The 27778-nt window shown below is 47.6% G+C and overlaps 2 protein-coding genes and 1 non-coding gene across 13 annotated transcripts in view; 2 read left to right on the forward strand and 1 right to left on the reverse strand.

The window, feature by feature from the left end:
- On the reverse strand, positions 1–27278 carry CSAD (cysteine sulfinic acid decarboxylase). 6 transcript variants are annotated; one of them, XM_055583979.1, is made up of 16 exons: positions 27204–27278; positions 26867–26965; positions 10907–11043; positions 10498–10624; positions 10330–10420; positions 9894–10000; positions 9361–9476; positions 8600–8679; positions 8231–8285; positions 3416–3532; positions 3276–3340; positions 2908–2989; positions 2279–2478; positions 2094–2145; positions 1855–1944; positions 1–775 (listed from the first exon to the last, which is right to left on the reverse strand). In XM_055583979.1, exons 3-16 carry the CDS (start codon positions 11030–11032, stop codon positions 602–604), a joined length of 1482 nt encoding a protein of 493 aa, XP_055439954.1. In that variant the 5' UTR covers positions 11033–11043; positions 26867–26965; positions 27204–27278; the 3' UTR covers positions 1–601. The 6 variants fall into 6 exon arrangements, with proteins under 6 accessions (XP_055439954.1, XP_055439932.1, XP_055439926.1 ...); XM_055583957.1 differs by lacking the exon at positions 26867–26965 and having other exon boundaries at positions 27204–27263; XM_055583951.1 differs by lacking the exons at positions 26867–26965; positions 27204–27278 and adding an exon at positions 26552–26687.
- On the forward strand, positions 13645–13716 carry TRNAR-GCG (transfer RNA arginine (anticodon GCG)). The gene has a single exon. It is a non-coding gene; the product is annotated as a tRNA-Arg (tRNA).
- Positions 26727–27778, forward strand: part of ZNF740 (zinc finger protein 740) — a 59060-nt gene continuing 58008 nt past the window's right edge. For all 6 annotated transcript variants that reach the window (XM_055584041.1, XM_055584006.1, XM_055584024.1 and 3 more), the window contains exon 1: positions 26727–26972. The gene's annotated coding sequence lies outside the window, so the exon portion shown is untranslated. The remainder of the gene's footprint in view (positions 26973–27778) is intronic.

Raw genomic sequence — 27778 nt, forward strand, 5'->3', positions numbered from 1 at the left:
TATGGCTGAAAATTTAACTTTTATTATTTTCCTATTATAAACATAATAGATATTCATTATATCATAAAAGCTGGGAGCACAAAAAGCATAAAGAAGTTTATTTTTAAACTGCTTATAATCCCACCCCAGGTAAAACTATTAATATTTTGGCATATTCCATCTTATCAGTCTTTTCCTATGTATTTTTGAATACAGGTCAGATATTACCATATATACAGTCATATCCAGCTTTCTCAACATAACATTGTATTAAAATTATTTTTCTCCTATCTATAAAAGTCCTCTTTGTAAATACAATTTAAATGGCAGAGTAATATTCTACCATATACATATCATACCATTTATTTAAACATCCTCTTAATATCAAATATTGGGTTGGCCAAAAAGTTCATTTGGGTGTTTCCATTAGAGGTTATGAGGAAAAACCAGAACCAACTTTTTGGCCAGCCCAAAATTTACAGGAGAGCTAGTGGGTCAAAGCACATAAAAATGAAGGCAGCTTTGTTTCCTAGTGAGTTTCTTCTTGAGAAGGTAGGGAGGAGATTCAGGGAGATGGCGAGGCTGGGGGGAGGGGCCCAGGCCAGCAGCGAGATGGATCGACTCAGAGATCCTGGCCCAGCCGTTCCAGCTCGTTCAGTAGGAAGTCCATATCAGCCCGTGTCAGTGCAGGGTTGGCCACGACCATGCGAAAGAAGTTGCTCCGGGTACCATGGGGCTGGTAGCCAATCATCATGGAACCCTTCCTCACCATGCGCTCCTTGAGGATTGGGGCTACCTGCGGGAGGAGAGGAGGGACCCTTTAGCTGCAGCCTGGGGTCAGGGGAAGGGATGGGTTCCCCGACTTGCATCTCTCTCCACCTAGCTGCCTTCCAGAGACAGCAACTCACGGCCTGGATTCTGACCGTGGCCCGTTTATTTACCTTTGCCACCACACCTGGCCCACTGGACCTTCTCTACCTCCTGCATTCTCCTTCATCTCACCATTTTCCAAGTTGTCACATGGGCCATTTTCTGCTAAATCCTGACTTTTCGCTGAATCTCAACCACCGCTTTTTCAGTCTAACTTCAAGCCTTCATCATCCTTGACACCTTCTTCTCCCCTCTCTGAATTCCTATAACATTTTTTATCTGCACCCTGTGATCCAATATATAATTTCCAAGATTGCCTTGAACCCTTCAGTTTCAAATAGGTAATGCTTGTTTTCTAAATGAGTGACTCCTTAAGGGTGAGATTCCCTGGTGGCTCAGATGGTAAAGAGTCTGCCCTCAATGCGGGAGGCCTGAGTTCAATCCCTGGGTCAGGAAGATCCCCTGGAGAGGAAAACAGCAACCCACTCCAGTATTCTGGCCTGGAAAATCCCATGGACGGAGGAGCCTGCAGGGCTACAGTCCATAGGGTCGTAGAGAGTCAGACACGACTGAGCTACTTTACTTTAAGGGTGAGAATATTCTTGTCCTTTTGGATCATCTGCCGCCCCTAGTACCGATCTAACCTTAGGGGCCAGGATATATCTCCTGGCCTGACAAGGTTGTTCTGTACCCAGCATCAGTGAGTAAAACTGAGACCTTTCTGCCTCACTCAGCTCCCAGAACGCCCCAAACAGCCAGTCTATGTACTGCACACTGGTGACTTCTGTGATGTCCCTCTCTGTCTTCTCCTTCCTTTATAGAAGCATACCTTATCCTCCATTCCCAAGGCTCACACAAGTGGGGGCAAGCGGGTGTCATCTTCTGGTTCACTGTCCCCACATCAGAGCAAGAGACTAGCAAAGGTGGCCGCCATGCCGCTTACAGCCAGCAGGGGGCGGAAACGCACCAGCTGCACTGGTTAACCAGAGCAGGCAGAAAGCCTACCTTAGACAGCCTTTCACTGTAATCTGGACTCTCCTTCTTCCCCCGCAGACTGGGGGGCACGAACCAGAAACACACATTGACAAATTCAGGCTGGGAGGAATAAACAGGGGGAAGGTGTAAGCAGAGGAAGAGGGGCCGTTCCCCTCTTACCGCCCCTCTTCTCCCATCAGGGTTTGGCGGGAGACACAGGCTGGGGGCAGGGGGCCGGAGGATGCAGAAGAGCACAGGGTGGGTCATACCTCCATGACCAACTCAAATCCCTCCCGCTTCTTCAGCTCCTCCACCAGGTACCTGTGATCAGAGAGTGAGAAATCATGGGTGGAGGAGAAAAGGCAGAGATACACAAACAGAAGCGACAGAGAGGGTGAACCAAGAGGACACTGAGAGCAGGCAAAGGGTGCAGGGCTGTAGCGCCCACTCCTACCGGGCAAGGGCAAAGGCCTGGTCCACACGGCGCTGCAGCCCCTGCTCGCCCTGTGCCTTCCACATGAGCCACAGCTTCAGACAGTCCACACGCCGGCCACACTGCACCACCTTGTCTCCCGTGTCCAGAGCCACATCGTAGAACTTGTCCTGCTGGAAGAGGTAGCTGGCCTGGGACCCGTGACAGCGCTTGAGCAGGTTCTGCGGAGGGTGGGGGGACAGTCAGACTACCCCCCTACCCCACGAGCTTCCCTCCAGGGCTGCTCTGGGTGACTTCTTAGCTCAGTCCACATGTTTCTTTCCCTGGAACCAGGCAGCACTGATGGGATGGCTGCCGGCTTACTGAAACCCTTTCTCTGGGTTTTCTTCCAACACTTAAAAGAGTTCTTCCCAAATGACCCAGGATCCCTCTGATTATACAACTTCTATTGGAAAGTTTTTCCTTTGCCTGAAGACAGGGGGAGTGAGAGAGCCCACTACCGGGGATTAGGGTGGTCACAGATAATCAGCTTCAAATGGGATGGTAAGGAGACTGTGGTAAGGCCTGACGCTCCCCCCAGGTGAGACAGAAGAGAAAACAGAGGTTCAGGGCGGGAGGGGGGGGCCAGAGCAGGGCGGGAGCAGACCCACCGAGGTGTCCCGGAGAAGAAGAGCTGAGCACTGCAGGCCTGTGGAGAGGAGCTTGTGGGGATTCCAGGCCACGGAGTCAGCCCTGGGGTGGGCAGAGCAAAGCAGGGTCAGCCAGCTCCCAGTCAAGCTGCCCAACTAGAGCCTCCCCACCCTTTCCAGATCTCCAGTAAAAGGGGCTTTGGTCTCACCTCCGCCCACAGGAGAATTCCCAAATCTGATGTCTAATTTCCCAGCCCCAATCAATCATCTCTCCCACTTCCCTCCCATCAGCCTCCTTCCCCTATTTCCATCTGAGCTCCCTGGCCCAAGAATATTCTCTGGATCAAGGATTTGAAGGGTGCAGGTCAGGGTGTGGGGGCCATCCGCACCTCTGGATCCCAGCCAGGAGATGTCTATGTGTCTGTGACAGCAGGACGCTCCCACCCCAGGCAGCCTGTGGAGCGGAAGGAGCAATATGGGCCTTGGCCTTGGCCCAGCCCACCCCATTCTCAGGCCCGTCCCAACTCACGTCCACATGCAGCCACAGCCCGTGACGCTGGCACACGTCCGCGATTGCCTCCAGGGGGTCAAAGGCCCCCAGCACTGTAGTGCCAGAGGTGGCGCTGACCAGGAATGGCACGGCACCCTGTGGCAAGAGTGAAGAGGGAGCCCAAGGCTGAGAACTCATCTGGAGAGCTATCCAGAGCCTGGCGCTGAGCTCTAGAAACTCTTCACAGGCCTGACCTGGGCCCTGGCAACCTTACTATGTGTTACTGCCCCTTTTAATTTGCAAGTGAGGACACTAGGGTTCAGAGATGTTAAGAAACTTGGCCCCGAGCTGCAACTCCAGAGATGGAATTCAAACCTAGGTCTGTCTAATAGTCTATCTCCAAAGCTTATACTCTTTCAAAAAAGTTGAATGTCTTACTGGAAGATCAAAATACTATTTTAAATATTCTAATAGTATAAAATTTATGCAGAAATTGAATTAGTATTAAAAAAACTACTACAAAGAAAAGTGCAGGCCCAGATGGCTTCATTGATGAGTTCTACAAAACATTTAAGAAAGAACTGATACCAGCTCTTCATTAACTTACAAAACAAACAGAAGAGGAGGGGAACACTTCTGAATTCATCCTATGAAATGAGTTTTACCCTGATACCAAAACTGACAAAATATCACAAGAAAAATATAGAATATATCTCTTCTAAATAAAGACATAAAAATCTACAAAACACTGTTGCTGCTGCTGCTGCTGCTGCTAAGTCGCTTCAGTTGTGTCCGACTCTGTGCGACCCCAGAGACGGCAGCCCACCAGGCTCCGCCGTCCCTGGGATTCTCCAGGCAAGAACACTGGAGTGGGTTGCCATTTCCTTCTCCAATGCATGAAAGTGAAAAGTGAAAGGGAAGTCGCTCAGTCGTGTCCGACTCTTAGCGACCCCATGGACTGCAGCCTACCAGGCTCCTCCGTCCATGGGATTTTCCAGGAAAGAGTACAAAACACTAGCAAGCCCAAATCAGCAACACAGAAAAAGAATCATATACCATGACAAAGTGAGATTTGTCCCAAGAGTGCAAGTTTGGTTTAACATCCAAAAATCAATTAATATAATATATCCTATCAATAAAATAAAGGGAAAAAACCCCCACATCTCAATGTGGTATAGTGATCATCTCAGTGGACATTCAAAAACATCTGACAAAATCCTCACGATAAAAACATTCAGGGAAAAAAAAAAAAAAAGGATTTGAAGGGAATGTTCTTAACCTGATAAAGGGCAACTACCAAAAAACCCACAGCTAACATCACACTCAATGGTGAAAGACTGAAAGCCTTCCCCCTAAGACCAGGAACAAGATAAGCATGTTCACTCTCCTCTCCTCATTTCTATTCAACTCGGTGCTGAGGTTCTAGCAGGGCAATTAGGTTAAAAAAAATTAAAATAAAAAATAAGAGGCATCCAGGGACTTTCCTCGTATTCCAGTGGTTAAGAATCCACTTTCCAATGCAGGGGACATGGGTTCAATCCCTGACCCAGGAACAAAGATCCCAGATGCCACAGGCAACGAAGTCAGCGCACTGTGACTACTGAGCCCGCTGAGCCCACATGCTCTACAGCTCCTGTGCCACAGCTAGAGAGGAACCTTGAGCCGCAACAGAGATCTGACACAGCCAAATAAATGAAACAGTGTTAATGCCAATCTTGTCTAGTTTGTGATTAAAGAGAAAATTAAGTTTTCTTTTTAATAAGAGGCATCCATATTAAAAAGGAAAAAAGCAAATTATCTGTATTTACAGATAACATATTATATCTAGAAAATCCTAAGGAACCCATTAAAAAGACTGAGAATTAATAAATGAGTTTAACAAATCTGCAGAGTACAAGATCAATATTCAAAAATCAGTTGTATTTTTACACATTAGAAACGAACAATCAAAAATGGGAACAAGAAAATTTCATTTATAAGAACACTGAAAATAACAAAATACTTAGGAATTAATTCAACAAAAGAAATGCAAAACAGATACTGTGAAAACTACAAAGCATTGTTGAAAAGAAATAAAAGAAGACCTAAATAAACAGAGGCATTCCATGTTCATGGATCCACAAATTGAACACATCCCTATCAAAATCCCAACTGGTTTCTTTGCAGAAATTGACAAGCTGAGCCTAAAATTCAAGTGGAAATTTAAGGGACCTAGAAAGCCAAAACCATTCTGACAAAGAACAAAGTTGGAGGACTCACAAATGCTGATTTCAAAATTTACTACGAAGCCACATTAAGACAGTGTGGTCAATAGGATAGCCATGCAGATCAATGGAATAGACTGAGAGTCTAGAAATAAATCCTCACACTTAAACACTCTTTGGGTTTTAACAAGGATGCCAAGACAATTCTCTGGGGAAAAACAGACATTTTCAAAAACTGGTGCTGCACACTGTTTACAATAGCCAAGACATGGAAGCAACCTAAATGTCCATCGACAGAGGAGTGGATAAAGAAGATGTGGTACGTGTATACAATGGAATATTACTCAGCCATTAAAAGAATGAAATGATGCCACTTGCAACAACATGGGTGGACCCAGAGATCGTCATACTGAATGAAGTAAGTCAGACAGAGAAGAAGAAATACCCTATGACATCCCTTATACGAGGAATCTAAAAAGAGATGATGCAAATAAACTTACAAAACAGAAAGAGACGCACAGACTTAGAGAACAAACTTATGGTTGCTGGGGATGGGGGAAGGAGGATGACAGAGTTTGGGATGGACATGTGCACACAGCTATATTTACAATGGATAACCAACAAGGACCGACTGAACTCTGCTCAATGCTAAGTGGCAGCATGGACAGGAGAGGAGTTTGGGGGAGAATGGATACATGTATCTGTATGGCTAAATCCCTTTGCTATTTACCTGAAACTATCACAGCATTCCAAAGGTTCGTCTAGTCAAGGCTATGGTTTTTCCTGTGGTCATGTATGGATGTGAGAGTTGGACTGTGAAGAAGGCTGAGCGCCGAAGAATTGATGCTTTGGAACTGTGGTGTTGGAGAAGATTCTTGAGAGTCCCTTGGACTGCAAGGAGATCAAACCAGTCCATTCTTAAGATCAGCCCTGGGATTTCTTTGGAAGGAATGATGCTGAAGCTGAAACTCCAGTACTTTGGCCACCTCATGTGAAGAGTTGACTCATTGGAACAGACTCTGATGCTGGAGGGATTGGGGGCAGGAGGAGAAGGGGACGCCAGAGGATGAGATGGCTGGATGGCATCACCGACTCAATGGACGTGAGTCTGAGTGAACTCCAGGAGTTGGTGATGGACAGGGAGGCCTGGCGTGCTTCAATTCATGGGGTCGCAAAGAGTCGGACACGACTGAGCAACTGATCTGATCTGATCTGATCACAGCATTGTTAACTGGCTATATGCTAATATAAAATAAAGTTAAAAAAAAATGGTGCTGCAACTATTTGCATGTGGCGATATAAACATATTTTTAAAATTTATACTTAAAGTACATAGTTGAGGCATTTTCATGTGCTTTACATACCATTAATTTCAGCCTTGTAACAACTCTGTTATCAGTTCTATATCATGCTCATTTTGCAAAGGAAGAAACTGACACAGATACACCGTAATTTATCTACTGATGAATACTGTTTTTTTTTAATTTTATACTTTGCCCCAGTGCACACAATTCTAAGCACTTTGTAATGAACATTTATAGGCTAATCCTAGTAGTAGGACTCTGAGTCAGTGGATCAGATCAGATCAGTCGCTGAGTCGGTCCGACTCTTTGCGACCCCATGAATCGCAGCACGCCAGGCCTCCCTGTCCATCACCAACTCCCGGAGTTCACTCAGACTCACGTCCATCGAGTCAGTGATGCCATCCAGCCATCTCATCTTCTGTCATCCCCTTCTCCTCCTGCCCCCAATCCCTCCCAGCATCAGAGTCTTTTCCAATGAGTCAACTCTTCGCAGGAGGTGACCAAAGTACTGGAGTTTCAGCTTCAGCATCATTCCTTCCAAAGAAATCCCAGGGCTGATGTCCTTCAGAATGGACTGGTTGGATCTCCTTGCAGTCCAAGGGACTCTCACGAGTCTTCTCCAACACCACAGTTCCAAAGCATCAATTCTTCAGCGCTCAGCCTTCTTCACAGTCCAACTCTCACATCCATACATGACCACAGGAAAAACCATAGCCTTGACTAGACGGAACTTTGTTGGCAAAGTAATGTCTCTGCTTTTGAATATGCTATCTAGGTCGGTCATAACTTTCCTTCCAAGGAGTAAGCGTCTTTTAATTTCATGGCTGCAGTCACCATCTGTAGTGATTTTGGAGCCCAGAAAAATAAAGTCTGACACTGTTTCCACTGTTTCCCCATCTATTTCCCATGATAGATACATTTTAAAATGGTACAGACAGTGCTGGAATGCCCTCTAAGATGGCTGCAGTATCTCTGTGTCCCCCAGGTGAAGGGGCCCCACACCTCCCATCACTCCAAGTCCACGCTGCTCGCCCTGCACAGACCCTCCCAGCTCACAGAAACCTTCTGTGCTACCCTCCAGGTCTCCAACATCCTCCCTGCAGTGCTCCTTGGGACTCTACTCAGAGACTCAGTTCTGCCCTTGTCCCAGGGTCTGATCCTGCTTGTGGGTCTCAGCAGGACTGGGATCACTCGGGAGGGAGGGATCACTTCAGCCCACCAGGGAAGACAGGCACAGAGTGCAGGGGGAGGGAGGAGAGGAGCCTTGAGTAGGGCCAGTCAAAGACCCTCCAAGAAAGGAGCAGAGGGGCCCTGCTCCACTGCCCCAACGCCTTTCACTCACTCACCTCGGCCTTGGCCAAGCTAATCTGCCTCTCCAGATCCTCAGGGATCATTTTCCCTCTGGAAGAGAAAACTGAGTATGTAGAGAAGTAATAGACTCTCTAGGCTAGGCCGGCAGAACTTTCAAGAGCAGGGTAACACGTGGTTAGCAATGGGGAGGCCACAATGTTGATTTTTCCCTAAGAGGGGTAAACAGATCTCAGGGGACAGGGTGGAGACTCTAGCAGGCACTGGCAGACAGAAGAGGCAACTCGGAGGGAAGAGAGCGGGGAGAGAAGTCCGCCGGGGTGTGGGCCCAAGGCCAGAGCTTCTGGCAAGGGGAAGACATGTTGTGCCAGGCTGGGTCTGAGCCACACAGACAGAAGGACCTTCACCTCTCATCTGCCTTGACCACTCGGACACTGTCGGTGCCAAGTCCCAGAAAAGCGGCTCCTTTCTTGATGGAGTAATGACACTGTGGGGGAAGGAAGAGGGCAGGGAGGGTGGGGAGGAAAGAGACTGGTTAAATGGTTGAGACCCTGTAGACCAGGGCTTCTCAAACATTCACATGCCTACAAATCACCAGTGTGTCTGGTAAAGATGCAGATTCATATTCAGTAGGTCTGCACAGGGGCCAAAGATTCTGCATTTCTAACAAGCTCCCAAGTGATACTGATCTTCCCTGGTGGCTCAGTGGTAAAGAATATGCCTGCATTGCAGGAGGCACGGGTTTGATCCCTGCGTGGGAAAGATCCCCTGGAGAAGGAAATGGCAACCCACTCCAGTATTCTTGCCTAAAAAATCCCACGGCCAGAGGAGCCTGGCGGGCTACAGTCCACAGGGTTGCAAAGAGTCGGACACGACTTAGTGACTAAACAACAAGAAGTGATAGTGATGCCACTGGCCCATGGACCACACTCTTGGGAGAAAGGGTGTGGACTGTGCACACTGCGCTGGATGCCCCTCCGCTACCCCAGACAGCAGGCAAGGTGACAAGGGCCCTTACACAGCCCCTCTGGTGGAAGGAAGCACATCCACCTATGGGGCAGGCCAGCCTCAGAGGAGAAGGGTCTGGGCAGGCTGAGTCGCAGGTCCCGGACTCAGCTGGCTGGACATTAGAATCGGGAGCCCAGGGTAGGCCTGTGCCTCTTCCCACCTCTTTCGATGTGAAGAGGGCCAGGGGCGGCAGTGCCCGGAGGCCCCTCTGTTTGCAGTCTGGGTATCGCTGATAGCGGGCCAGGTTCACTGCATACATGTTGGAGATGGAGCCACCTGTCACAGGGAAGGAAGGGGTGGTGGCAGTGGGAGCTTGGCAAACTGGAGCTTGGCTCTCCTGATCTCTCCACCCAGAAGCACAAGTGACTGGCTACCTGGCCATGGGTTCCGAGGACTTGACAAATGGCATGCTAGTGACTCAGAAAGGCAGGATCTGCAGATCTCCTGATCACCCCTGCTCCTCACCCTGGACCGATCCAGGAGCCACTCCCACCCCCCGCCAGGACAGCAGGCACCAATCCCATGGACTGTTTGGCAAACACGAGGATACAGGGGACTGGGCAGTTTCTCTCTGCTTTGGCCCAAGCCCAGTTGGAGAAGAAACAAAGGAGAATCACCCCTCCCGGCCAACCCAGAGAAAGAGGATGGCGGGGGAGGAGGAACTGTCGAAAAGGCCCCCTCCTCTTCACATACCAGGGCAGAAGACCCCATCCCCAGAGCTCCAGCCCACCAGGGCCCGGAGTTTCTTCAGCACCTCCTCCTCCATGAGGACAAACACAGGGGCGATTTCGTACGTGTACCTGCCAGGAGAGGGAATGATGAGAGTGGGAGAGACTGGGAGGGACTCTCAGAGGAGGTGGAGAGTGTGAGTGAAAGGAAGGGCTGAAGAGACAGCTGGGCTGGTGACAAAGAGCCAGGAAAGAAAGAATGAGAAAACACTGGAGCCGGGATACAAGAGAAAGTTTGGGAAAGGAAACCCGAATGGGTAGGAGGGGAGAGACTCTGCCAGCAGAGATTCCTCGAAAAGAGAGGGGGGCAGACACCATTCTCCTATCCTGCTCCCGGGGTCTGTCTCCCGCAAACCCAAATCCTTTGTGGGGTGGAGGGCGGGGGTCCTGGGATGGCTCACTGGCTGGTGTTGAGGCTCTCTGTGACAATCCGCCCGGCCAGGGCATGGGGATCCAACCCTGAGAAGAGCTGGTTGAAGAAACGAGGGTGACCTGGAGAAGGGGGACGCAGGCTCAGAGTGGAGCTGGGCACAAATTCCAGACACGCCTCCCCCAAGCCCCACACGCACAGGTCTTCACGCTGTAGCGGATCACGGCCCGGCAGTGCTCCAGGATCTGCTCCTGTGACTCGCCCTCGTGCCGCAGCTCCAAGTCCAGCAGTTGCTTCAGCTCCTCGGGCTCCTTCCACTCACAGACCTAGGAGAGCAGCAGGAGAGTCCGGGGGCACCAAGGCACGCAACCGACTGGCTGCCCAAACCACATCTCAACAGACAATAGACACCACAAACTGGCACTCAACACCAGTTTAGAATGTTTTCCAAGCAGCACGTGAACAGGGTAAATACAGTCTGATCCAGCATGCAATCCCTGAGGCACACAGTGAGGCAGTGATGGGTTCTGGGGAGAAGCCTGGACAGAGGGGGAAAGGTCTGAGTCAGGTTTGATGGACAGGAGGAGGAGGAGGGAGAAAAGACCCACCTTCTCAGAGGCACTGGTCCCTTTTCGAATGACCTCATCCACCACAATCCCAAACACGTCCTGGAGCAAGGCTTCTGCAGCCACAGGGTCCCCATCAAGGGAGAGGAGAGGTTGAGAGTCAGCCATCAGGAGAAAATCTGTGAGCAGAGCAGGAGTTATTCCCTACTCAGCCTGTGGACCCCACCCAGACCTAACCAGTGAGACCTAACCTAACCCATTCCTCAACTCCAGAATGGGCCTAAGGCCCAGCCTTCACTGTACAGATAAGGGCGAGTGAGAGTGTCCAGGGAGAGAGTCGGCAGAGATGGGCAGGAAAGAAAAAGGAGGTTAGTGCTAAGCAGGTAGAATCCAGTGGCCCCTGTTCACCGAAGGCAAAGGTGAGAAGCTTACTTTTCTGCTCCGGTCTCTGTCCAGATAAACTGGAGGCAGGGGACACAGTTGGCTTTTTAGAGTGTTAGGACCAGGGCAGCAGAGGGGGCAAGGTATAGGCAGCAGTCACATGACCGTGACATCACTCTCATGACCCTTGCCCTAAAGATTTGGGACAGGGCCAGCAGGTTGAGATAAGTTTCCTGAATAATCGTTAGCTGACACGATGAAGGGAGGAGAGAAGATATAAGGCCGAAACACGTGCCACCTCCACTTCAGGCTGGAGGGGAGCAGAGAGGAGAACCAGCAGGACATCGGACTTCCCACCGGAACCAAAGGGCCTGGAGAGGGGATGAGAGAGGGCTGCTCGGCTAAGAGATAAGAGCGGGGAGTGGGGCAGAGGCAGGAAACTGCAGCAGCTGACCCTAGAGGCTGAGGCAGGGAGCGACCTGAACAAGACTAGGGAGGTAAAATGGTTTAGGCAGGCCTCAGAGGTGGCTCAACTGGTAAAGAATCCGCCTGCAGTGCTGAAGACCTGGGTTCAATCCCTGGGTTGGGAAGATCCCTTGGAGAAGGGAATGCCTAACCACTCCAATATTTTGGCCTGAAGAATTCCATGGACTCTACAGTCCATGGGGTCGCAAAGAGTTGGACACAACTGAGCAACTTTCACTTTCAGAGACCAATCTCTTTGCATCCCAACCCCTGGAGTCTTCTCAGAACTGTCCTGATTTCTAAAGCCCTTTCCTTTGAAGAGGAGGAAGAAAGACGGTCACACTGAGGGTAGCAGTTCGATAAACAAGTAGAGTCCTGTGCCTTGCAGGCTGAGCCGCTCAAGAAACAGGGAGTGGCTGTCTAAAGTAAGCACCAACTGTGCTCACACCAGGGTGCGGGGGGAGGTGGCACCGTCTAGATGCTGACCCCCAGCGCCACTCAGGAGAAGAGGAGAGGGATGAAGGCTGAAGACAGGGGAAGATCTGCAGGGGAACTGGGGCTGTGTCTTGAAGGAATAGGAGGCATGAAGGGCCAGGGGAGGAAGGCCACGAGCTGACACTGGGGGTGAGCGTGGCTGATTCTCGGGTTCGTGAAGGCACCTGGCTACTGGAAAGATCTGCAAGGACATGATGGGGAGAAAGGCAAGGGGGGCAGGGCCGTACGAGTTATGGACAGCCTTGAGTACCAGCCAGGCCAGGAATCTAGATTTTATCTGCAGAAAATGGAAAGCCATTGAAAGATTTTGTGGCGAGTTAACATGATGAAAATGACGCGCTCAGAAGACCAGCGTATGGCAGCCGGATGCGGAAGAATGAACAGGCCATTGGTGTGAGCCAGGAAAGAGGTGACCCACGTGTGAACAAGGGAGGTGTGGGTAGGAAAGGACAGGCAGAGGAGCATGCAGGCTTAACCACTTGCCGGTTTACGCTCAATTCAACACTTGCGGAATCTACATTGGAGGGGAGGGAAGGGTCAAAGATGACCCGGGGCTTCAAGCCCCAGGAAAAAGAACAGTGCCCCTAAAAAAAACAGGGATGCGCAAAGCGGAAGCTAGATGGAAAGCAAAATTGTTATTTCTTAGAAATACTCATCCAAGTGGAGGAGACTGGGGCTACAAACACTCATATGGGAGGAAGTCAGGTCCAGCGCTCTGATGAGATGTGAGAGAAAAGCACCCTTGGGAGCTGGGGTATAACCAAAGCCTGGTGATGGGCTCCATTCTCCCAGGGGAGAGAATGCTCAGAGTCATGGCCAGGGAGAGAGGGGCAAAACCAAGGCCTAGGGAATCCCCAAATGAGGAGGCAAGAGGATCCAGAAAACATGGAAAGGAGGAATCAACCTCAAAGTGGACTGATCTGACATAATCCATTGTCAGAAGCCACTGGACTCCAAGGAACCAGTGGTCCTACACTTAGACTTCTCCCCAGTAGATTGGGTTTGGGGAAACCAGAGGAGCAGGCCAGCCTTGAGAACGAGACTCGATCCTTCATCAGCACTCACTCTGGCTCCCCTGACGGGGCGTTTCAGGTGCAGAGGCTAGTAAAAATAGGCACCATAGAGGGATTCACCACATGCCTCACTCTGAACTTAACATGCATCAGTCTAACCTTCACAGTCATCGAGGGTAAGTTTATGACCCACATTTAAAGATGAGGAAATGGGGCAGGGGAGGGATAAATTGTGAGGTTGGGACTGACACATACATACTACTATATACAAAATAGATAACCAACAATGACCTTCTGCATAGCACAGAGAACTCTATTCATACTCTCTAACGGCCTACATGGGAAAAAGAATCCTATTTTTTAAAAAAAGAGTGAATACATGTGTATGTATAAGATTCACGTCACGATGCACCTGACACTAGGGCTTCCCTGGTGGCTCAGATGGTAAAGAATCTGCCTGCGATGCAGAAGACCCGGGTTCGATTCCTGGGTGGGGAATATCCCTTGGAGAAGGGAATGGCAACCCACTCCAGTATTCTTGCCTGGAGAACTGGAAGAAAAGCTATGACAAACCTAGAGAGCATATTAAAAAGCAAAGACATTACTTTATCAGCAAAGGTCCATCTAGTTAAAGCTATGATTTTTCCAGGAGTCAAGTATGGATGTGAGAACTGGACCATAAAGAAAGCAGAGTGCTGAAAAATTGGTGCTTTTTAACTGTGGTGTTGGAAAAGACTCTTGAGAGTCCCTTGGATAGCCAGGAGATCCAACCAGTCCATCCTAAAGGAGATCAGTCCTGAATATTCATTGGAAGGACTGATGCTGAAGCTGAAGCTCCAGTACTTTGGCCACCTGATGGGAAGAACTGACTTATTGGAAAAGACCCTGATTCTGGGAAAGATTGAAGGCAGGAGGAGAAGGGGACAACAGAGGATGAGATGACTGGATGGCATCACCAATGGACATGAGCTTGAGCAAGCTCCGGGAGCTGGTGACAGACAGGGAAGCCTGGAATGCTGCAGTCGCAAAGAGTCGGACACGACTGAGAGAGTGAACCGAACACCCGAAACTAACACAACACTATAAACAAACTACACTCCAATACAAAAATTTTATTACAAAATGAGGTAACAGATTTCAGAGACAGTATGGATATAACCTGTCCAGGTCACACAACCAGCATGTGTCTTGAGTTGGCTCTGGACTTTGAAGCCCCCATCCTAATTTGCCATGCTCCACAGCCTCACACAGGGCTCCCTCAGCCAGAGCTTGCTGTGGTGCAAACACCTCTGGGCCAGGAGTGAGGATACCTCAGGGCCTGTTGCTATTAAATAAGGGCTTCAAAGAGAGAACCACCAAGACATCTGCTGGTATTAATCAGCTCAAGCCATTGGATACGGCAAGCAGGCCAGTAGGGCGAAAAACAGGCTGCAAGGAGGGAACGACTGGTGAAGAAAGGGAGACCCCAGCCTGGACGGGGGCTCTTTCCAAAGCTCTGAAGAGAGGTCTGCATGGAAGACGTGGCTGTCCACCCAGCCCCTTCTGTATCCATCTGACCAAAGTTACTGCTCAGAAATGAAAGGTGGGGGCTTCCCTGGTGATTCAGTGGTAAAGAATCTGCCTGCCAAGGCAGGAGACACTGGTTTGATCCCTGATCCAGGAAGATCCCACATGCCTCAGAGCAACGAAGCCCATGTGCCACAGCCACTGAGCCTGGGCTTCAGAGCCCAGGAACCGCAACTGAGGAAGCCGCGCGCGCTACAGCCTGTGCTCTGCAGCAAGCGGAGCCACTGCAGTGAGAAGCCCAAGCGCTGCAACCAGAGAGCAGCCCTCGCTTGCTGCAGCTAGACAAAAGCCTGCACCACAATGAAGACCCAGCACGCTCAAAAATAAAAAATAAATTTAAAAAATAGCTTGTAAAAAAGAAACGAAAGGTAAGGGCCCTCAACGCCCAGTTTCCTCCAGGGGTAATGGGAAGATGAGGCATCCATGCCCTCACACTCCGTACAGAATCCTGTCTTGGGGACGTGAGGAAGGGAACAGCCCTTGCCCACACACAGTCTTCTTTTTAAAAAGCAATGGTGGGGAGAAGTGGTGAAGCAAGAGGGACATTAACCCCTAAAATAGAATAACAAAGCCAAGAAACAAGAATACACTTAGGGAGGGTGCTTTCACCCCTGGCTGAGAAGATGCTGCAAGGGCCAACTAGGGTTCATTTGGAAACTGACAAGTTTTTCTGACTTCACAGGATCTCCAGTTCATAAATTCCTCCAACCATCGACTCGTTTGTATCTTTCTTCCCTTTATTTACACAGCCCGGGCTGCACAGTCTGCTGCTTCAACCACCCTTTGTCCAAAATCCTCAACTCCCTAGCCCTAATGTCCTTCCACCGAACTCACCTGGCAGGATCCCACTCCAGCTGGCCAATCCTTCTCTTACCAAATCCACCGGACTGTGGATTCTGCTAGTGAAAAACCACCTAAACATTCAAATTGGTTTTGCTATAAATTCATGGTCTCTGTGCTCATTCCAATTAAACATGGCAGATTAAACACATATGTTTACCACTACTCCTTCCTGAAACCCCACTAAAATTACATCAGTGGAATTTTAAATCCTGAAGAATAAAACAAATGAGAGACAGGAGGTGAGAGATGTCAATAACTGTAGAGGAGAGAAAGCAGATGAGAAGTGGTAACAGGTTCAGCAAATAGCAGAAAGTCAAAGTCAGTCTATCTGTAGGGGGCTATGCCAGAGGGATATAAACTGATTATTAGGGCAAAGGCCCAGAAAGGCTTAGGAATTTACAACGCTAGGTATCCTGGAAGACAGGACAGAGAAGCACAACTAAAAACATGAAAATTAGATGAAAATTTCTAAAAGGAACATTTAGACCCTCACTCTCCTCCCCTGCCCATTCAGCCAAGTGACTCCCCTCTCCTCCACCTGATTCCAAAGAAGCTGGAAGTAGAGAAACTGAAAGTCTGGGACTTAAGGATGTCAAGCACAGCAGGAGGTGAGGATGAAGCACTGTAAGGAAAAGATTAGGAGGAAGTAACCTATGGAGTCAACTCCTTTCTCCCAACCAATCTTCAGAGTCAGCGGCCAGAGGTAAAGCTTCCAGGAGACTTCAGCGTTCCCTCTCTGGAGACACTGACCTCAATGAGACTCTTCTTTCAGTCCTTGACCAATCACCTAGTCCATGATGCTCACAAACCAATAAATACATCCTACATGCACTTGGGCCTTCAGAATGCCTTAGTGCCTCACTCTTAAATGAAAGCAGACAGTCCGGGACCACAGGACATTTGAGGAAAGCCCCTAATGTGAACCACAGAGGCAAAAACAGATAAACTGGCATTTGGTAGAAGAGGAGAAACACAGGAAGCAGAAGAAAACGGAAGATATTGAATCCACTAAGAAAAAATAGATTGCTGTCATATGTACACAGAGAAGCAGAAGCTCTAGAGTTTTAAAACTATGACAACTGAAATGACAAGGTCAAGAAAATCACACAGAAGATAAAATATAAAAAGATGGGCAGTAAAAGAGAAAAGAACTTTAGAAAAGATCAATCCAAAAGTCTCAAGAGTCAACTAACAGAAGTTACAGAAAGAGAAGGGGCGGGGGGAAAAAGGAAGAAAATAATAAAAATTTTAAAAAAGAAAAACTTTATAGAACCGAAGGATAGACCAAAAAGATCCACTGAATGACCAACAGAAAGACAGATTATAATACTGTTTCAGAACAATGGAGGATCCGAAGACTTCCAGAGACAAGACTAAACAAACACACCAAAGCAGGTCATGGACAAAGGACAGAGAATCAGACCACGTCAAATTTTGCCCAACGCAGGAGAGAGGTGAAGGGAATTCCCAGGACTGTAATGAGGGTAGTGACCATCTTCAGAGGCAAAAAGCAGCAGCAACTCTACTTGACTGAACACACAACACTGCCTGGAACATGACTATTCTGCTATTGACGGCTCTACCTCCAGTCTCTGGAGCTATTATTTCAAAATTTTCCACACCTCTCAAATGACTGACCCATCAATCTTCTCCATTTCCCTCTCACTCCAAATTTCTCATAGCAAATAAAAAGCCATTCAAACTCACTCTTTCTGTCACCTGCACTCTGGAGCCCTTCCTTTCTTTAGCATTTATTCAGTGTCTGGTATATACATTCCAGGCTTCCCTGGTGGCTCAGCAGTAAAGAATCCCCCTGCTAATGCAGGAGCCGCAGGAGATGTGGGTTTGATCCCTGGGTCGGGAAGATCCCCTGGAGAAGGAAACAGCAACTCCCTCCAGTATGCTTCCTTGGGAAAATCCCATGGACAGAGGACCCTGGCAGGCTGAGGTCCATAGGGTCACACAGAGTCAGACGTGACTGAGCGACTGAACATACACACACACACACACACACACACACACTTTACATTTAACTTTTTGAGGAACTGCTGACGTGTCTTCTAAAGTAGCTACAGTATTTTATATTGCCACGAGGGTTTGCATTTCTCCGCAAACTTGCCAGACTTGTTATTGTCTGTCTTTTTGACTACTGCTAAGTCACTTCAGTCGTGTCCGACTCTGTGCGACCCCACAGACAGCAGCCCACCAGTCTCCCCCGTCCCTGGGATTCTCCAGGCAAGAACACTGGAGTGGGTTGCCATTTCCTTCTCCAATGCATGAAAGTGAAAAGTGAAAGTGAAGTCGCTCAGTCATGTCCGACTCTTAGTGACCCCATGGACTGCAGCCTACCAAGCTCCCCCATCCATGGGATTTTCCAGGCAAGAGTACTGGAGTGGGGTGCCATTGCCTTCTCCGCTTTTTGACTACAGCCACCTGCATTTGTAACCTCAGTAAGCATTGCCAACATCCATAGAAGTGATGCCAAATGTATGAAAGAGCCTGTGTTCTCAGCCTCAGTTACGAGTGTGCTGTCAAACTTCTGAATTTTTTAAACTGTAGAAGTAAAAATTACCTTAATATAGTTTTAGTGGAACTCCTGTATTAGTTTCACTGTGATCAATAATGGATTCAGAACTCCACGGCCTTGAGACCTCCTTGGCAGTCCAGGGGTTAAGACTTGGTGCTCCCACTGCAGGGGTGCCCTGGTTGGGGAACTAAAATCCCCCAGGCCTCATGGCACAGCAAAAAGAACAAACAAACACTGCTTTACAACAGAGATTTATTTCTCTTTCATGGCTTACACTGGATTAGCTATAGCTCTGATTCATGTACCTTTATTCCAACACCCAGGCTGAAGGAACAGTCCCTACTGGGGACACAACATTCTCACTGCAGAGAGGAAAAAAGCAAAAGGCAGAGAACACCATGCACCAACTCCCAAAACTTCAGCTCAGACCTAGCACGTGGCACATCTGGTCAAATCCAGTTGACCAAAACAAGCCCCGGGGTGAGTGGGATAAGGATGTGTAATCCTCCCAGTGGTTGACAACTGGATGACAGTCCTCACCACTAGCCATAGGCCCTTAGGATTTTGCATTGTTTCCCCTTAGCCCAGACAGCCCACCTCACTCATCTGCTTTACCAACCTGGCCCTGTAGACGTCTGAGTTGGAACCACTGTAAAGACTTTCTCTCCTCTTCCTTCATGGATACCCTCTTGATTACCCCCTCCCATTTCTTCAACTCTCCTTCCCGCTACCTCTTTATCACAGCATTTTAAATTGTCTAAACCTCTCACGTGTTCCCAACTCCAGCTACCTCCTCTTCTCAACCAACCTTCTTAAAATAGTTAGCTCCACTCCATTCCTTTCCTCTCATACTTTCCTGAGCCCACTACCATGCAGCTTCCACCTTCAAGGCCACCGAGAATGTCCCTGCATCCAAATCTAACGGATACATATCATCTTTATCCTACTTGACCCCTCTGGGGCGATTAGATACCGTTTGCATTCCATCTTGAAATATTTTCTTTCACTGGCTGGCATGTGACTACTCCTGAGCATTCCCTTAGTTCTCTTTGCCCCTTCACCTTCCTCTGGCCCTCCCTTGAGAGCCGCTCAGGGTTCTATTCCAGGGCCTCTTTCATTTGTGTTCTGCACCTCTCCCTGGACACTCATCCACTCCCAGGGCTACAGGCTGGTGACTCCTCCATCCAAGAGCTCTCTCACCAGCCCAGATCCATGATGCCACCTGCCTAATTTGGAAGTCTCACAGGACTTCACACTCAAATGGTCCAAAAGTGGACTCATTATTGGCCTTCTCAAATCTTCTCTTATCCTCGAGTTCCCTGGTTACATGAATGGTATCATCTTCTGAAACCTAAACTCTAACTGAGCGCCTCCCTCCTCCTCCTCGTTGATTTTTTTTCCTTTTTATTTAAAAATCTTCAAAGGTTACCTTGTCTTTCTCTCTTATTCAAAACATCAGCACAACACTAAAACCTGGATAAAGCTTTTTCTTCTGGGTAATGTTGTAAAATTCTTTTCCTTAAAAGCACTTTAAAAAGAAGTGGTAACTTTACAGCAGAGAAACCTGATGAATACCACCTTACCCAAGTAATTGAGGGTAACATCACCAATTGTGGGGCAGACAGTCGTTGTGGGTCTCCTGACATGAGGGATGGAAAAGCTCTCAGCATCACTGCTGCCAAAAATGCACCGTCTGAATTTAACTATGAGGAAACATATCTAAATTGAGGATCATTCTACAAAACAACATAGCCTGTTATCTTCAAAAATGTCAGTATCATGAAAATTAAAGAAAAACTAAGGAGCTGTTCCAGATTGAAGGAAACTAGAGACATTACATGGAGAAGGCAATGGCACCCCACTCCAGTACTCTTGCCTAGAAAAATCCCATGGATGGAGGAGCCTGGTGGGCTGCAGTCCATGGGGTCGCTACGAGTCGGACACCACTGAGCGACTTCACTTTCACTTTTCACTTTCATGCACTGGAGAAGGAAATGGCAACCCACTCCAGTGTTCTTGCCTGGAGAACCCCAGGGACGGGGGAGCCTGGTGGGCTGCCGTCTATGGGGTCGCACAGAGTCGGACACGACTGAAGCGACTTAGCAGCAGCAGCAGCAGAGACATTACAACCAAAAGGAACACATGATCTTAAATGGGTTCCTGGATAAGGAAGAAAAAGAAACTGCTGTAAAGAAAGTCACTGGAAGAACTGGTGGAATCTGTGAATGGCTTGATCTCTGCATTGCAGTTATGGAAGAGAATGTTCTTATTCTTTGGAAACATATGCTGAAACATGTAGCAGCAAAGGAGCATAGTATGTGCACTTTCTCTCAGTTTAAAAACAATACTATGTGTACACACCTACAAGTTTTCTTTTAAACATAAGAGCTTTATTGAGATATGATTCACATACCACAAAGTTCACCCTTTTCAAATGTACAATTCAGTACTTTTTAGTATAGTCACAAAGTTGTGCATGGATCACACTATCAAGAACATTGTCATCATCCCCAAAAGAAACCCCCTATCTATTAGCAGTCACTCCCCATGCATTTTTTTTTTAAAACTGGAGAAGTCTTCAAAATATTAACTGTGGTTATTTCTAGGTATTGGGATTATAGACAATTTTCATTTTCTTATTTATGTACTTCCATATTTTTATAATTTTCTGTGATCATTCCATTGACTTACATAATTAAAATAAAGATTATTTTTAAGCAACATAAAAAAAGGAATGAAGGGGCAACAAAAATTCCAAACTGTATACCAGGCTCAAGCAATGACCCCATTACATCGTGTGGTTTCCTAACTCCTAAAATTCACTCCCATCTAAAAGGTCTACCAGGTGACCAAGGTAGCCAATACCACTCATTTCTACTATGCAGCCCAACTGGCTCTGAGAGAGGAACGGGTTCAGCTAGTTCAACAGCGACTGAATATCTGCTGCCTGGCACTACCCCAGGTGCTGTGTGTCTGCTTTGCTCACTTCAGCTAACAAGTCACGAGAGAGGCCAGTGCGTAAAATTAAGGCACGCTCGCTCCCTAGAGAAAGGGAAGGCTGGTTAACTCCACTCAATTGGCCCAGGGCAGCCTTCAAAGAGAAAACACTCCGACCCTCCTTAAGGTGATAGAGAGCTGGCACAGGAAAAGACTAATCTGAAAAGACCAATCTAATCGGTAATCATTAAAACACAACTTGAAAAAGTGATGGGGTGGGCCTGAAGGGAGGGTGTACCAAGGAAGCTGAGGAAGGCTGCCCAGGAGGAAGCCTGCATGAGGGCAAAGGGATTAGGGCACGTGCTTCTTGAAGCACTTTCAGTCAGGTTTATTTATTGTTAGAAGGTGAAAACACTGACCTCTGTCTACCCATTACTCCACTGACTCCGCCCCCACGTTAATAGTGGTTCCAGTTCCTGTGTGTACCGTGTCTTCTGCCCTTCTGAAAGACTGTCAATTCCTGGGCGGGGACAGGTCTAAGTCTTATGCTTCCTTACGCAAACCATGCGTGCATGCACGCTTAGTCGTGTCCAACTCTGCAACCCCAAGGACTGTAGCCCACCAGGCTCCTCTGTCCATGGTAGTTCTCCAGGCAAGAATATTGGAGGGGGTTGCCATTTCCTTCTCCAGGGGATCTTCCCAACTCAGGGATCAAACCTGTATCTCTTGCATCTCTTGCATTGGCAGGCAAATTCTTTACCACTGCGCCACCTGGGAAGCCCTTTAAATAAAGCACCAAATACAAAATAAGCATTCAGGAAAATATTTGTCTTCATCTTTCCCACTCTTCTCTTCCTTCCGCCAAGTAGGAGTAGTGGGAAAGATGAAAATTAATACTTTTCCTGAATGCCTACTTTCTATTTGGTGCTTTAGTTAAGGATAAGACTTAGACCTCTCTCCCTCAACCAGGAATTTACAATCTAGAAGGGGAGAAAACACTACACACAAGACCTGGAGCCATCACTAACGTGGGTGTTGAGTCGGTGAGGTAATAGGTAGACAGCAGCACAGATGTCTCTTGCACAAACTTGAATAAACTGTTTGCAGGTTCTGAAAAATGATGTTTCACTTCACTTACATATGATGTGTATAAACCAAAAATCACTATTAATGATACTTTAGAAGATATGCAAAGGGTTTTTTCTTTCTTCTTAAAGACTTTTCACCTATGGGCTTCACAGGAGCGCTAGAAATTAGCCTGACTCTAATCTTCAAGTCAAGGACTCTTGCATCAGAGTGAAATTAATTTGTCCAAGATGACAAAGGTGACATCTAGGCTAGGACCTTTCCCGCTACATCACCGGTCCCTTTAAAGTCTGGCATTTCTCACTACTTCTCACCACACACAAAAATAAACTGCAGCTGAGGTAAAGGCGTAAAACAGAAAATATACAACTCTAAGAATACCAGAAGGAAATACGGGGAAATATTTTTATAATATTGAGGTAGCATTTCACAAAAACCCCAAAACCACAGGCAGATTTAACTATATAAAACTTTAAAAATTCTGTTTAAAGAAAGACACATTAAAGTGGTTAAAGATGATTCATGGCTTTACTTCCCCTGCCCCATCATCGTTTTACCTACTCACTGTTTTCCAAAATGGTCTTTGCTCTCTTCCAATTATTCCTTTCCAAGCAAATTTAAAAGTCACTTTAAGTTCCCTGCAAAGTCCTGTTTTAATAAGAATTTAACTTCATCTAAAGCAAAAACTTTGTCTCTATAATATTAAGTCTTCCTATTCACAGACATGATAAAACTCCACCTAATCAAGCATTTGGGGAAGTTCCTGGTGGACTAGTGAGTGCTTAGGATATAGTGCTTTCACTGCCCTGGTCCAGGTTCAATCCCGGGTCAGGTAACTAAGATCCCACAAGCCATGAGGCACAGTCAAAAATCATAATAATCAAGCCCTTTTTGTCTTCCACTAAAATAATCTGATTTTAACACATAACTTGCCAATTTCCTGTTAAATTTATGTCTATAAATGTAAACTTTTTTATTGTGAATGATATCTTTCTACGATATTTTTATGGTTGATTATTGTTCTCATATTTTATTTATATAAGTTGTTTGTTAATTGTACATCTGGCGATGCAGCTGAACTCACTGGCTTTAGTATTTTGTCAATTTGATTCTCTTTGTGAATGGATAGATCATGTGAAAATACTGAATATAAAAATATGAAAATTGGAATTTCCTGGTGGTCCAGCGGTTAAGAATCGCCTGCCAATGCAGGGGGCAGGAGTCCTATCCCTGCTCCAGGAAGACTCCACGTGCTGTGGGGCAACGAAGCCCGTACTGAAGCCCACACGCCCTCGAGTCCACACTCTGAAATGAGAAGCCGTCGCAATGAGAAACCCAGGCACTGCAACTAAAGAAAGCCCACCTGCAGAAACGAAGACCCAGCGCAGCCAAAAATAAATAAATACTAATAATGACTTTTGGGTGGCCAGGAGCTCTAATAGAATATTAGTTTTGATTGTAAACATTCTTTTCTTGTAACTATTTTCATAGAAATGTTTCAAATATTTTCCCACAAAACACAACTTCCACTCTAAAAAAAAGTTCAAAGATAAATGAAAAATAAGAGAAAAAATTTTTAAAAGCATATGACAAATGAAAAATTAGTGTAACATGGAGATTTCTACCAATCAATACAAAGTAGACAAACAATCTACTTTTTCCTTAACAGGCAAGAGATGTGAATAGGCAGTTTACAAAAACAATTAAAATGGTTAAAAAGCAACAAGAGATGCTCAACTTCACTATTAATGATATGCAAATTAATAAAATCACTATTTTTTACCTATCAAGTTGGCAACTGTATAAGAAATTCATAGCATCCAGTATTGCCAAGATTGCAGGAACTGGGGACTTTTACACATGGCTCTGAATGTGTAAACTGTTACAAACCCCTGAAATTCAATTTCACAGGACCTATTAAAATTTTAAATGCCCATTTCCTACCTATAAATCTATCTATAAAAACAGAAGGATCACTATAAGGATGTTCATACAGCATGGTTTATAAAACAAAAAAACTGAAACTAACCTGAATGTTCATTGAGGATGGGCCTAGACAAACTAAAATACAAATTGCTGGAATACTGAAACAATTTTTAAAATGCGAAACTACTTAGAAGATGTGTAAAACACTTTCGTCTGGTCCACTGTGGTGCTCAAAAACAAAGTCTGGATGAAAAAAAAAAAGTTTTTATGAACATAGGAAAAAGCCTGGTGGTATATACAACAAACTGATAAAAAGTGACTATCTTCAGGTGCATGGAGATGGCAAAATTTTTTTTTGCCCTTTAATTTTTTTGTGCTGTGTGGATTTATTAAAATAAGCATGAGCTATTTTTTTAAAGTATTTATTGGCTGCATCAGGTGTTAGTTGCAGCAGCCCGCTAGGGAGTTTCAGCACACGGGCTTAACTGCCCAACGGCATGTGGGGTCTTAGTTCCTGCACCAAGCATGGAACGCCCATCCTACCCCTCCCCATTACAAGGGGGATTCTTAATCAGTGGACCACCAGCGAAGTCCCTGAGCTATTTTTTTTCTTAATTAAAGATTTATTTCTGATAATCTCACTCAATTTTATCTGTTCTATGAGGATCTTAAGACCAAAAAGATTTGCTGTCAATTGGTAAAAAAAAAAAAAAAAAATGGAGTGCTCACAGAAACGAAATCTATGTACATAAAGTGGCTGGAAATTGTCTTCAGTCATAAACAAAGATTTTTTTTTTTATTTAGGCATCTCCGTTAATTCCCCTACACTCACAACCTGACAGCACCTAAATAAAACGGGCATTTCCTTCCATCAAGTGCATTAATGCATAGTCCATCTCCAGCAGAAAGTCAAAGTGTTAGTCCCGCAGTCGCATCCAACTCTCTGCAATCCCATGGACTGTGGCCCGCCAGGCTCCTCCATCCGTGGAACTATCCAGGTAAGAATAATGGAGTGGGTTCCCATTTCCTTCTTCAGGCGATCTTCCCAACCCAGGGACCGAACCCAGGTCTTCTGCATTGCAGGCAGAATTTTTTTACCCTCTGAGTCACTGGGGAAGCCCATCTTTAGCAGGAAAAGTTGGGAACAAAATTTAAAGAAAGGCTGGAGTTTTCCTAATGTAGCTGGGCCAACAGGCCACCCTGCATTGCCAAATCTCCAACGAGACCGCAGTTTCCTACTGAGGAGAGCGCTATGCCTTTTCGGGGAGAAAGCCAAAGTTAGATGCTGGATGGTCTAGAAATAAAGGCGGAAGCACTATGAGGAAATCAAAATCTCAACATTCAAAAAACTAAGATCATGGCATCCGGTCCCATTACTTCATGGCCAACAGATGGGGAAACAATGGAAATAGTGACAGACTTTATTTTCTTGGGCTCCAAAATCACTGCAGATGGTGACTGCAGCCATGAAATTAAAAGACGTTTGCTTCCTGGAAGAAAAGCTATAACCAATCTGGTATTAAAAAGCAGAGACATTACTTTGCCGACAAAGATCCGTCTAGTCAAAGCTATGGTTTTTCCAGTAGTCATGTACGGATGTAAGAGCTGAACCATAAAGGCTGGGCGCTGAAGAATTGATGCTTCTGAACTGTAGTGTTGGAAAAGACTCTTGAGAGTCCCTTGGACTGCAAGGGGATCCAACCAGTCAACTCTAAAGGATATCAAGCCTGAATATTCATTGCAGGGACTGATGCTGAAGCTCCAGTACATGTGAGGCGAAGAGCCGACTCTAGAAAAGACCCTGATGCTGGGAAAAACTGAAGGCAGAAAGGGACGACAGAAGATGAGATGGTTGGACGGTATCACGGACTCAACAGACATGAGTCTGAGCAAGCTCTGCGAGACAGTGAAGGACAGGAAGCCTGGCGTGCTTTAAGTCCATGGGGTCCCAAAGAGTCGGACACGACTGAGCTACTGAACAACAACCGGAGAGTCCTATGCGTTTTCGGAGGTGAGGAAGCCAATATTACATACTGGACGGTCTAGAAATAAAGGCGGAAGTGGTATGAGGAAATCAAAGACTTCGGAGTGCGCTTAATATGCCAGGGAATCCTTTCTCAGACTAGAGTTGAGTGTACTCAGCAAGATAGTGCAAAAAACTTCCCTCCCATGTGTACTCAGCAAGATAGTGCAAAAAACTTCCCTCCCATGTGTACTCAGCAAGATAGTGCAAAAAACTTCCCTCCCAGCTGACGGGCGACCCTCGGAATCTGCAGATCTGCGCCTGATGGAAAGCTCGGGTAAAGATGATCTCGACAGAGCTACGTGAAAGGCCTGGTACGAACTATTCTGGCACTATTTGGGGCTCCAGACTCATAAGCGACAGGGAGAACATCTGCGAGAAAGGGAAAGTGATGACGCTTCTTCAAGGAATCCTAACCAACTCACCTAGCAAAACCCTCAACAAACACTCGGCACACCAACATTTCAGGGCCTTCTTTCCTGCCCTGAATCAAGATGGCCGCGGGGGCGCGTCCGCAACACGGCGCACGCGCCGTAGCGCCGGTCTGCCCTCTTCCCGTCCTTCTGCGCGCCGTCGGCACTGCCCACTCACCAGCTGCACTCCCTCGGTGCGCCCTCAGCCTCACCCCCTTTCTGTCTGCCCCCGCCCGGAAGTGGATAGTGCTGCACAGAGGAGAGGACGGAGGGGGAGGGGAAGTGCTTCCGGGGAAAGGGGCCCCGGGTTGGTGTTTGTAAACTTGCCTCGGTCCCGGCGGGGGCAGCGGCGGCCACGGGGTTGGCACGGAGTGCTGCGGCCTGGAGGAGGCGCCGCGCAGCGGGGGAGACAGCGGGAGGCCGCGCCTGGCAGGTAAGAGCACGCCCCAGGGAGCGCAGCGTTGTGGAGGCAGGCGGCAGCGCTCCAGCAGCTCGCAGGCCGTGGGGCACCGCGCGGGAAGGGGGAGGGGAGGGAAGGAGGGGCCCGGGGCGAAGGGGGGCGCTCCCGAGGAGAGGTAGGGGCTGCGCGCACACCACCGTGCGGTCGCGTCACCGGCCGGACTGAGGGGGCTTGCTCGGAAGGGACGCGGGCGCGAGCACGCACCTTGCGCGCTCCTGGGCTCTCCGGGTGCGTGCGGCGGGCTCAGCGGCTGGCTGGCTGGCTGGCGGGCGGGAGGGAGGGAAGATGGGAGGGAACGCGCAGCGTCGGGCTTCGCCTCCTTGTCTTCCACCTCTGCAGCGAGTTTACGTACCTTGGGGCGGTCTCGGAGAATGCACACGTGTGGGCCGGCCTGGGCTCGTACTGCTGGTCTGGTTTCTGCCTGCTGCTCAAGCGCCCAGCGTTAACCCCTGAGCTTTTCTCTACCCCACTTTGGGTCGCCTTGACAGAGTGCGAGCTTCGTGGGCCAGCCCACTGGACACAAAAGCCCTAGAGAGCCTCCGCCTCCTCCTTCCAGTCCTAAGTTGGCAAATCCTAGCAGTTGGCCTGCTGCAGTGCCTCCACTAGAGGCCGAAGTTACTTTTACTCCTGTCGAGGGCCTGGAGACCAGTTTCTTCTTATGACCTAGAAAGAGAACTCTGATGTTTTCGTTTAGAGTTGCACAGAGAGCACCTGGCAAAATAGTTCAGCCCACTGAAGGTTGTATGGCCTGAGAATGTTGCACCTAACAGCTCCATTTC

The sequence above is a fragment of the Bubalus kerabau genome, chromosome 1 (assembly GCF_029407905.1).
Source record: "Bubalus kerabau isolate K-KA32 ecotype Philippines breed swamp buffalo chromosome 1, PCC_UOA_SB_1v2, whole genome shotgun sequence".
Lineage (NCBI taxonomy): Eukaryota > Metazoa > Chordata > Mammalia > Artiodactyla > Bovidae > Bubalus > Bubalus kerabau.

What these genes read in the sequence shown, in the direction of transcription:
- CSAD (XM_055583979.1), bottom strand. Translation starts at nt 11,032, where the DNA reads ATGGCTGACTCTCAACCTCTCCTCTCCCTTGATGGGGACCCTGTGGCT. An exon ending in GAGAGCCTCAACACCAGCCA is followed by an intron (nt 10,001 to 10,329) that starts GTGAGCCATCCC and finishes CTCTCCTGGCAG; the next exon opens with GTACACGTACGAAATCGCCC. An exon ending in TTCTTCTCCGGGACACCTCG is followed by an intron (nt 2,479 to 2,907) that starts GTGGGTCTGCTC and finishes CACCCTCCGCAG; the next exon opens with AACCTGCTCAAGCGCTGTCA.